This window comes from Hippopotamus amphibius, chromosome 1, assembly GCF_030028045.1.
Source record: "Hippopotamus amphibius kiboko isolate mHipAmp2 chromosome 1, mHipAmp2.hap2, whole genome shotgun sequence".
NCBI classification, from domain to species: Eukaryota; Metazoa; Chordata; class Mammalia; order Artiodactyla; family Hippopotamidae; genus Hippopotamus; species Hippopotamus amphibius.
The window spans coordinates 113,766,953-113,779,118 of NC_080186.1; the positions used below are offsets into that span (position 1 = coordinate 113,766,953).

Consider the following 12,166-nt stretch of genomic DNA (forward strand, 5'->3'; position numbering starts at 1 on the left):
AAGCAAAATCACCCATTAAAATGCAAGCACTCAGAGAAAGGATTTCATTAAATTATTTATAGTTAACACTAGATATGTAGTTTATGGGGTCTTCTCAAACTTTTATTTTAGGAGGCTCCAGTAAGAAACCCAAAACTAGTTGAAAGAAAAATATCTAGGTAAAAAAGAATAAGAGATTAGCAGCATCATTCACTTCTTAATTTTTATATTCTTCTTTGGTCACAACCTGGGGCAGCTACTCAGGACACTGATTCTTCTCCCTTATCCCAACCTCCAAGGTTTTATCCTTAGTTATCCATAACTAATTTCGGATTTTTTAAAAACATTCTATATTCTTTTTTTTAATGATTAAAAAAATTTATTTATTTATTTGGCTGCCCTGGGTCTTCGTTGCAGCACGCAGGATCTTCGTTGCCGCATGCAGGATCTAGTTCCCTGACCAGAGATCGAACCTGGGCCCCCTGCATTGGGAGTGCAGTCCTAATCGCTGAGCCACTAGGGAAGTCCCTAATGTAGAATTTTTGTAGCTTTTTTTTTTTACAAGCAAATTAAAGGAAATACAAAAACATAGGAGCAAATTTATAAAGCCCATATTTCTTACTCTAATAATGTAAGCCTAGTCATGAATTAACTTGACCGGCACCATTTACAGGCCACTCTTAGCTCTAGTTTTCTCCTCTCCTTTAACCCTGAAATTCATAAGTGAGGTGGAGGAATAAATCTCCTGATTGAAATTCTTTCACACACGACACTATTTCTCAAGTAATTGACTTGGTGGAGTGTCCAGTGCAGCTGACGAATAACATGAACACTAGAAATCTGTCTTAAAGACCTATTTGCTTAGTTCACAGTTTTTTGCTTAGTCTAGTGTGGCTCTAACCATTGGTGTTCTCTGCACTGTAGGGAATACAAAAAGTGTGATATGTGGTCCTGGCCCTCCAGGAGCTCACAATGTTGTTGGGAAGACAAGAACAGCAAACACTTAGAACCTATGGGGGACTTCCCTGGTGGTACAGTGGTTAAGAATCTGCCTGCCAATGCAGGGGACACGAGTTTGAGCCCTGGTCCGGGAAGATCCCACATGCCGCCCACATGCCGCGGAGCAACTAAGTCCTTGCGCCACAACTACTGAGCCAGTGTGTGCAACCACTGAAGCCCGAGTGCCTAGAGCCAGTGCTTCACAACAAGAGAAGCCACCGCCATGAGAAGCCCATGCACTGCAACGAAGAGTAGCCCCTGCTCGCCACAACTAGAGAAAGCCCTTGCACAGCAACGAAGACCCAACGCAGCCAAAAAAAAAAAGTAACGTAAGAGACTATGAGATTCACTGCCAAATTATGTAGCTAGACTGAGTACTTAAGGAAGAGAGATCTCTACCTGGAGTACAGAGGCCTGGGATGATAATACTCACCTGGTATTTCACTTCAGTAACACATCCCTTCTCTCTCCAGTCCAGATAATCAGGCAATTTCTGATTAGGGTTTGACTTGGAAGTGACATTTCTCTGCCATTGGCTGGGAACTCTCAGGGAACTCATCAAAGATATCACTTCTTCACTGGTCTACAAAGATACATAGATAGCTCATTTCACTTATATCTGTCTTTTCAATATGCTGATAATTATAACTGAATATACGAGAGTGAGTCAAAAATTATCCTCACTCTGGTGGTAGACTTATTTTAATTAACTTTTAGAAAAGACAAATACATCATTTTTTGACATAATCTCTTTGCTTTTCAATACACTTTGTCCATCTGTCAACAAGCTTTCATATTCCCTCATTAAAAAATGTTTTAGGCTGAGCTGTGAGCCATGAATTCACTGCTGTCTTCACTTCTTCATCAGAAGTGAATCTTTGTCCTCATAGGGCTGCTTTCAGGGGACCAAACAGGTGAAAGTCTGATGGAGCAAGATCAGGACTATAGGGAGGATGCTTTAACACCTCAAAATGAAGTTTTTGCAGAGTGTCAACAGTGCGGGCAGAAGTATGGGGACGTGCGCACCCTCACATCACAAAAAATGAATCACTGCACGCTGCTCTTCTTTCTTGCAAATCACAAGTGGGACATCCATTTTTGCTTGCATCGCAGTTACAGATGAACTGATGTAACATGATCACAGCTGCACAGCAGTGACTGGGGAGATAGTAGCCTTGAACAGAAAGCGCTGATAAGACATTGTGGCCAACAGAAGTTTTAATATAACCAGAGTGCAGATAATTTTTGACTCACCCTTTTATTTAACAACTGAGAAAAACTAGTGGTAGTTAGGACTAACATAGGTAACTATCTGGTAGGTGAATTAGCTGGGTCTCTTTAGTCTTACACTTTGCTGTTAACATCCCAGTTAGGCATTGGGAAGAAGAAGAAGAAGAAAATGATAAAAACTGGAAGTTACAGAGAGGCAGGTTTTTGGTTCAAAACAAGGCAGAATTTTATAAAAGTGTTCTCTAAAAAATGGACCAAACTGGTTTTCCTTGTGAGAAAGAATTATAAAAGAGATTCCTGCATTTAATCTACTTATGGTGTTCCTTTCCAAGGGGTACTATGATTCTTAATTTTGGCCACAGTGAAAAAGTTTTGTAGGGTAGAACAGAATCTAAAAACTAATGGGAGATTATTTGTGATATTAAATACCCACACTCCCCTATTAAGAAAGGAGGTGGACAACATTAAATTATCAATTTCGACTTACATAACTATGGTAACTTATTCTAAAATATTGTGAGTAGCCTTTAGGTGATGCTTTCTAGAATTTTAAAAATAAAAGTAATAGTGGTCTGTGAGTTTAAAGTATTCCTATAAAGAAGGGATTTGTTAAGCAAAGCGATCACAGTAGGACCAAATAAGGAATCTGTACAACTTCTAATGTCCTTAAATTCTGTTTTCTAATTTTACACACATATAGATAACACTCCTTTCTTGTTTACCTTCAAATTGCCTTTGGGGAGGCAGAAATCCTGTTTACCCAGAGATGCAAATAGGATTATTTATAATTTACCTACCATGTCTCCCAGGTGGTTCATGCCTAGATCATATGAATGCATTCCCATTGAATGCTCCAGGTTGTGAAGCATCACAGTTTTTAGATTCTTTTCCCAAATGAGACGCCGTGCTACTTCCTCATTCTAAAATATAAGGATAAAAAAATAAAATATAAGGAAAAAGAACATTGTTAATCTGAATCCTGTACAAATGTGTTCAATAATGAACACAAACATAATATGAAGCATTCTATTAAATGTGGATCTATCTGGGAGTATGCAAATAAATGATTATATCCAATATAACTGGTAAAATTGCACACTAGTCTTAACTCTTCCTCTTAATTGCTCTGATGATGATTAATATCATTTTAGATATACACAATGAACTTCTTCAATATGCTAAAAAGTTTTTTTTTTAATTGCAGTTTGTTGAAGTATATCCTTTGTAAGTGATAAACTCACTTAATCATTATAGGCCTTTTAAAAATGTCTTCTTCCAACATCATTCTAAATGGGGAAAAACTGAAAGAATTCCCTGTAAGAACAGGAACAAGACAAGGGTGTCCACTCTCACCATTATTATTCAACATAGTTTTGGAAGTTTTAGCCACAGCAATCAGAGAAGGAAATGAAATAAAAGGAATCCAAATTGGAAAAAAAGAAGTAAAACTGTCACACTTTGCAGATGACATCATAGTATACATAGAAAACCCTAAAGACTCTACCAGAAAACTGCTAGCACTAATTGATGAGTTTAGTAAAGTAGCAGGATACAAAATTAATGCGCAGAAATCTCTTGCATTCCTATACACTAACAACGGAAGAGCAGAAAGAGAAATGAAGGAAACTCTCCCATTCACCATTGCAACAAAAAGAAGATAATACCTAGGAATAAACCTGCCTAAGGAGGCAAAAGACCTGTATGCAGAAAACTTTAAGACACTGATGAAAGAAATCAAAGACGACACAAACAGATGGAGGGACATACCATGTTCCTGGACTGGAAGAATCAACATAGTGAAAATGACTGTACTACCCAAAGCAATTTACAGATTCGATGCAATTCCGATCAAATTACCAATGGCATTTTTCACAGAGCTAGAACAAGAAATCTTACGATTTGTATGGAAATGCAAAAGACCCCGAATAGCCAAAGCAATCTTGAGAAGGAAAAATGGAGTTGGTGGAATCAGCCTTCCTGACTTCAAACTATACTACAAGGCCATAGTGATCAAGACAGTATGGTACTGGCACAAAAATAGAAAGGAAGATCAATGGAATAGAATAGAGAACTCAGTGGTAAGCCCAAACACATATGGGCACCTTATCTTTGACAAAGGAGGCAACAATATACAATGGAAAAAAGACAGCCTCTTCAATAAGTGGTGCTGGGACAATTGGACAGCTACATGTAAAAGGATGAAATGAGAACACTTCCTAACACCATACACAAAAATAAACTCCAAATGGATTAAAGACCTACATGTAAGGCCAGGCACTATCAAACTCCTAGAGGAAAACATAGGCAGAACACTCTATGACATCCATCAAAGCAAGATCCTTTTGGACCCACCTCCTAGAATCATGGAAATAAAATCAAGAATAAACAAATTGGACCTCATGAAACTTAAAAGCTTTTGCACAGCAAAAGAAACCATAAATAAGACTAGAAGGCAACCCTCAGAATGGGAAAAAATACTTGCCTATGAAACAACGGACAAAGGATTAACCTCCAAAATATACAAGCAGCTCATGCAGCTTAATACCAAAAAAGCATATTACCCAATCCACAAATGGGCAGAAGACCTAAATAGACATTTCTCCAAAGAAGACATACAGATGGCCAACAAACACATGAAAAGATGCTCAACATCCCTAATCATCAGAGAAATGCAAGTCAAAGCCACAATGAGGTATCACCTCACACCGATCAGAATGGCCATCATCACAAAATCTGGAAACAACAAATGTTGGCGAGGGTGTGGAGAAAAGGGAACTCTCCTGCACTGTTGGTGGGAATGTAAGTTGGTATAGCCAGTATGGAAAACAATATGGAGGTTCCTTAAAAAACTAAAAATAGAACTACCATATGATCCAGTAATGCTACTACTGGGCATATACCCAAAGAAAACCATAATCCCAAAAGAAACATGTACCATCATGTTTATTGCAGCACTGTTTACAATAGCCAGGACATGGACGCAACCTAAATGCCCATCAACAAATGAATGGATACAGAAGATGTGGCATATATATACAATGGAATATTACTCAGCTATAAAAAGGAATGAGATGGAGCCATATGTAATGAGGTGGATAGACCTAGAGTCTGTCATACAGAGTGAAGTAAGTCAGAAAGAGAAAGACAAATATTGTATACTAACTCACATATACGGAATCTAAAAATGGTACTGATGAACTCAGTGACAAGACAAGAACAAGGACACAGATGCAGAGAATGGACTGGAAAACTCGAGGTTTGGGGGGGCTGGGGGTGAAGGGGAAGCTGGGACAAAGTGAGAGAGTAGCATAGACATATATATACTACCAACTGTAAAATAGATAGCCAGTGGGAAGTTGCTGTATAACAAAGGGAGTTCAACTCGAGGATGGATGATGCCTTAGAGGACTGGGACGGGAAGGGTGGGGGGGAGTCGAGGGAGGGAGGGAATACGGAAATATGTGTATAAATACAGATGATTGAACCCGGTGTACCTCAAAAAATAAAAAATAAATAAATAAATAAATAAATAAATAAATAAAAATGTCTTCTTTTTTACCCTCACTTGAAAAATAGTTTAGCTGATTATAAATTTCTAGCTCTTTTTCTTCAGTTATTTGAAGATATTTCTCCATTGTCTTCTGGTATCTGTTATTGCAGATTACAGGTCAGTTGCCAGTCTAGTTGTTACAATGTTTTTAACTTTGGTAACTTTTGTGATTTTCCTCTTTCTCTATGATGTTTTGCAGCTTCATGACATGTTCGTGGGTATGGGTTTCTTTATTTTCCTCTCCTGGGTACTTTTAATTGGAAAGCACTTTTGACTGGAAGACTCAGGAACATTTTTTTCACATCTGGAAGATTTTCAACCGGTATCTCTTCAAATATTGCTTCTCCACCATTCCATCAGATGGATTTTGGAGACTCAAACTCTCTTTCATCTCTTTCAGTTTTTCCTTTTTATTCTCGTGTGCTGCCTTCTTGGTGAATGCCTCAGTACTACCTTCCAGATGCTGATTCTATCCAGCTCTTTCCAGTCTGGAGTTTACCCCTTTGTATTGAGTTCTTATTTCAACGACTATATTTTTTTCATTTCTGAGATTTCTCATTGGATTTCTAATACATTTCACAATTTCTTGTTCATTCATGTAGATGTTATTCCATTATACATAGTTTTAAAAATAATTTTGGTCCTATTATCTTAATTTTATCCAGAGTGAATTCATATTCAGCCTATTGATTCTGTTGCCCTCCAGGAGCTTTGTTTACATAGAATACAATGTACATGGTGCCTCCTAGAATCACTGACCCTCACCCCTACTCCCAAGGCCATAGTTTACGACAAGCTGTAGCCCAATGAGTAGTCAGCAACAACTCTTTTCTGCATCATTTTATTGAGTGTTAAAACCCAGGCCTAGGGCCTGGTTCTAGGTAGTGAGTCTGGATGCAGTCCCTCTGTCTTGGAGCAAGATTTTACTGTTACCCCAGTAACGGAAATGTGCAGATATACTTCCAAACCACTAGAGTGAAAAAATAAAGAAAAAAATAAATCTAACGAAGTATAGGAAAGGAAAAAAACAAGAGAACTTTGAGATACATTTTAATGGTAGGATACTAATCTAAAGTCATTTTCATTCCTCCTGATGGACTGGAATCATTAAAAAGTGAGATAACATTCATTTAACCAGGTAGTGATGCTAACTGCACATCTAACTCTAGTTAACATTGAAATTACAGGTCTGGTGCTAAAGGGGAGTGGGTGAGGGTGAAATTCATCACTACTAAGAAAACAACTCAGGGACTTCCCTGGTGGCGCAGTGGTTAAGACTCTGGGCTTTCAATGCAGGGGGCACAGGTTCAATCCCGGGTCAGGGAACTACATCCCACATGCACACCGCAACTAAGAGTTTGCATGCCACAACTAAGGAGCCTGCCTGCCACAACTAAGGTGCCCACGTGCTGCAACTAAAGAGCCTCAAGCTGCAACTAAGGAGCACAACTGCTGCAACTGAGACCCAGCACAAAGAACGAAAGAAAGAAAATAATTCAGCATTTTTATACAAAAATCATACATCAAATAGGTAAAAACATAATCCTTGCTGAAAAACTCAAAAATATTATACAGCTATAGGATGTGGTTATTTGAATCACCAGGGTTAAGGTCTTAAAATCAATCAAGAAGTATGCTTTGTCACTAATCATCAGAGAAATGCAAGTCAAAGCCACAATGAGGTATCACCTCACACCAGTCAGAATGACCATCATCAAAAAATCTAGAAACAATAAATTTTGGAGAGGGTGTGGAGAAAAGGGAACTCTCCTGCACTGTTGATGGGAATGTAAGTTGGTACAGCCACTATGGAAAACAGTTTGGAGGTTCCTTCAAAAACTGAAAATAGAACTACCATATGACCCAGTAATCCCACTCCTGGCATATACCCAGAGAAAACCATAATCCAAAAAAAAGTACCGTAATGTTTATTGCAGCACTATTTACAATAGCCAGGACATGGAAGCAACCTAAATGCCCATCAACAAATAAATGGATAAAGAAGATGTGGCATATATATACAATGGAATATTACTCACCTATCAAAAGGAATGAAATGGAGCTCTATGTAATGAGGTAGATAGACCTAGAGTCTGTCATACAGAGTGAAGTAAGCCAGAAAGAGAAAAACAAACATTGTATGCTAACTCATATATACGGGATCTAAAAAAAAAAAAAAAGTTGTACTGATGAACCCAGTGACAAGACAAGAATAAGGATGTAGATGCAGAGAATGTACTGGAGGACACGAGGTTGGGGGGTCGGGGGGTGAGGGGAAGCTGGGACAAAGTGAGAGAGTAGCATAGACATATATATACTACCAACTGTAAAATAGATAGCTAGTGGGAAGTTGCTGTATAACAAAGGGAGATCAACTTGGTGATGGGTGATGCCTCAGAGAGCCGGGATGGGGAGGGTGAGGGGGAGTCGAGGGAGGGAGGGAATATGGGGATATATGTATAAATACAGCTGATTCACTTTGGTGTACCTCTAAAACTGGTACAAGAGTGTAAAGCAATTATATTCCAATAAAGCGCCTAAAAAAAAAAGTATGTCTTGAAATAAAAACAAACATTCAAAGTGGGAAGTGAGAGTCTAGAAATAACATCTACCGGTGCTTATCTGTGTGAGGGACTGAAACAGGCTTTTTTGTTCTTCAAACATGCACTCTTACCCTCTTGGCTTGGGACCTGCGCTCCAGTTATCAACTTTGCTTAGTCCCTGGCTTCTATCAGTCCTCTGCGCAAATGTCACCTTATATGAGGCCTTCCCTGACCGTTCTGTCATATGTGTAAAGTAATCACTCCTAACCCCTCACAGCCATCACCCAGGACCCTTCCAACCCCCCACGCCTTGCTTTATTTTTCTCTACTGCCTGCATCATATTATATATCTGCTTATTAATTTCCTTCTTTCCTGTCTCTCCTTTTCGGATATAAGCTCCATAAAAACAGGAACTTTGTTTTGTTTCATGATGTATCTCTAGTACCAAGAGTAGAATCTGGCAAGAAAAGAGTGTGTAACATTTATCAAAAACACAACTTGAGGAGTCAAGGAAGGGAGGGAATACGGGGATATGTGTATAAAAACAGATGATTGAACTTGGTGTACCCCCCAAAAAATAAAAAAATAAATAAAAAAAAAACACTACTTGTCAGAATATGGAAAGTGCATGAGTAAAAGCAAATTGTTCAAGTGGCAACCCATCTACCTTTTCCTTGTATTGTTTCCCATAGGTTTTCTTCCAGAGATCCCAGTGATGGTCCAGGGTGGGGTCTTGGTGCAGTTGTGCCATTGCAGAGGAGCACAGCAGGAGCACCCACACCAGCGTTTTCATCCTGTTAAAGGAAAGGGAACAGAGGAAGATTAGCTGTTCGCTGCATCTATTGTGACCATATTTTTTTTTTCACAACAAAAAGTAGCCATGCAGAGTCTGTCAAAGTGACGGAATATTACAAAGCAGAATTATGCAGGAAACTTTCTGGATTATATAGTGACAGAGAATAACTGCACATTTTTGTCTGAAATACCACTTCCAATTCTTAGTAGCACTTTAAAAGTGATTTTCAAAAAACTTCCTCATATTTGGTAAACCAAATTTACATCCAAGGTTGGGGGGATGTGGAGGTGAGGAAGCAGGGACTTTACAGGATTTGACAACAAATCTAACCCCAAGCCCCGCAAAGAAAAAAATCCTTTAGAAGGCAAACCTTTGAAAAATTAGTTTATCTTCATAATTTCTGCATACACAAGCTCTTCTTAACTGGACTGGTCTATCCACAACCTTCAGAGATAGTTAAAAGACAACTCCTGTGTACTGCTTTCACATCCTTGGATCATTTTATCTTTTTACCTTTTTTTCCCCTAAAAATATCTATTTCAAGAGACGTAGTTAACTACTTTGGGAAACATAACTTCTACATTGAATACAAAGAGACTTTAACAAAAAGTTAGTGACTAACTCCCTCAAATTGGATTCTACTTTCTTTTCCACTTCTTTTTAATTCAAAACAGCTGGATTTGTAACCATGTAAATCTTCAAATTATATTCCAAAGAAAGCTATGTGTCAGCCTCGGGCTTTAGATGTTCAAACAGACATTAACTTTTCAAAAATAGATTAACTTCAGTCAAAAAAAGAAGAGGCAAATTGAGCGACAATGATTTTTAGTTTACTTCCTGAAACAAACGATGTAAAACCTGGCAGGCAGAGCAAGCTAAAAAAGCAAATGAAGGATTTAAGGAGCAAGTAGGAGAAAAAAAACACATAGTACATACATGATAGAAGCAGCAGGTGCTCCCATTCTAAGAATGCTTGATGGTGGGCTCTCTCCAAAGATTTCGAAGGCAGCAAAGAGACTTCAGTTAAAGTGACTTTAAAAAGAAATTGGAACTTGTCACATGAGGTATCCACAATGAGGAAGTGGACTTTCATTTCAGTTTCATTTAAAATCTAACTAGATCTGCTACCTCCGGCTCTCTCCCTGTGGTTTTGGAAACAAGGTGGGTACAGTAAAGCATCAAAAAGAGCCCCCAGTAGAGGAGATCAATAGAACAAACTCAGCAAAATAACACCAGTACAGGTTTATCCTTTAATCGCTCATCATTTTGATCATTCACTTAACCTAAAAACACCAATTTTTCAGATGGAAAAATTTAGTTATGAAGAAATTAGAATTAAGTTCCTGAAATCCCAGTTTCCTCCATGATTTCCTAGGAAAAACTATCTTACTCTCTTTAACACAACTCATCCATGATGTGTTGTCTAATTCTCACCCAAATGAGAATTCCCATTTCTACGTAGGTCAGTTTCTGAGCTCACTGATCTGTTCTTTTATCCATTGCCCCTTCAATACCACATGTTTTAATTAAAATAGCTTTGAAATTAAAAAAAAATAGCTTTGAATATGCCTTGATGTCTAACAGGATAAGTCACCCCTGCCACTACTATGTTTGTTCTTCTTTTCCAAAGTTGTCTTAACATTTTGTGCCTGTTAACTTTTCCATATGCATTTTAAAAATCAGTTTATCAAGCGTCCTGAAAAATTCTGTCAGTTTTTATTGAAATTGTTATATTTATATTGAATTACTAAATATATTATAAATAAAGCTTAATACACATACAGATATAAATTTATGGAGACACAATATCATTACAATGTTGAATATCATTACAATGTTGAATATTCTTTTTTTTAAAATAAATTTATTTATTTATTTATTTTATTGGCTGTGTTGGGTCTTTTTTTGCTGTGCGTGGGGGCTATTCTTCGTTGTGGTGCGCGGGTTCCTCATTGCCGTGGCTTCTCTTGTTGTGGAGCACGGGCTCTAGGCGCATGGGCTTCAGTAGTTGCAGCACATGGGCTCAATAGTTGTGGCTCACGGGCTCTGAAGCGCAGGCTCAATAGTTGTGGCGCACGGGCTTAGTTGTTCTGCAGCATGTGGGATCTTCCTGGAGCCGGGATCGAACCCGTGTCCCCCTGCATTGGCAGACGGATTCTTAACCACTGCACCACCTAGGAAGCCCTATGTTGAATATTCTTATCTGTAGTAGATATTTTCATGTTTGTGGCCATCTAGCTTTTTTTAAAAAAAGATATTTATTTTGGAAAATTTTAAACATACATAAACATAGCGATAATAGTAAAATGAGCCCCCAAAAGACCATTATCCTGCTTCAACAATTATCAATACGTGGCCAATCTTGCTTTATTTACACTCCCACTACCCAGATTATTTTGAACCAAATACTAGACGTCAGACCATGTAAATATTCCAGTGTGCATCTCTAAAAGGTAAAGACTCTGAAATAAATAAAACCCCAATACCATTATTACATCTAAAATAAATTAATAATTTCTTCAAACATATCAATATTTACATTTCCCTATCTTATACATTTAAAAAAATGGTTTGTTCATATTGAGATCCAAGTAAGGTCTGTACATTGCAAAACCATTGAGTTATTTTTGTATCATTACGAATTCATGGATTTAACCATTTTTCATGTGCTTCAATTCAATGCAGTTTTATCCTTATTGATACTCATTTTGTCTCATCTTTGGTCAGTGAAAACATTCAAATTGGCTTCTGAGTCCTGAGTCCCTATATTTGGCATGACATTAGTGCTCTTAAATAGTTTCTTTTCTTTCTAATATGACAAGTCATTGCAGGCTTATGGGTTTTTCTGTTTCTTTTGCTGTTGTTGTTTTGTTTTTGTTTTGGCTGCTGCATCTGGCAGGATTCTTAGTTCCCAAACCAGGGATCTAACCAGGCCCTTGGCAGTGAGAGCACAGAGTCCTAACCACTGGACCACCAGGGAACTCTCTTCAGGCTTATGTTGAACAGTTCCGGCTCCAGATCTCGACCCTTGTAAGAGAGGCCCCAAAAGACAGCCATCCATGGACCAG

General features: G+C 38.1%; 1 protein-coding gene across 1 annotated transcript in view; it reads right to left on the reverse strand.

Moving 5' to 3' along the window:
• CTSS (cathepsin S) overlaps nt 1-10,176 on the reverse strand; it is a 36,531-nt gene extending 26,355 nt beyond the window's left edge. Inside the window, exons 1-4 of the mRNA XM_057745810.1 lie at nt 10,035-10,176; nt 8,970-9,096; nt 3,006-3,128; nt 1,412-1,561 (exon numbers count right to left, since the gene is read on the reverse strand). Of these exons, the coding sequence (XP_057601793.1) occupies nt 1,412-1,561; nt 3,006-3,128; nt 8,970-9,096; nt 10,035-10,060 (426 nt within the window). The 5' untranslated portion in view covers nt 10,061-10,176. The remainder of the gene's footprint in view (nt 1-1,411; nt 1,562-3,005; nt 3,129-8,969; nt 9,097-10,034) is intronic.
• Nucleotides 10,177-12,166: the final 1,990 nt, after the last annotated feature.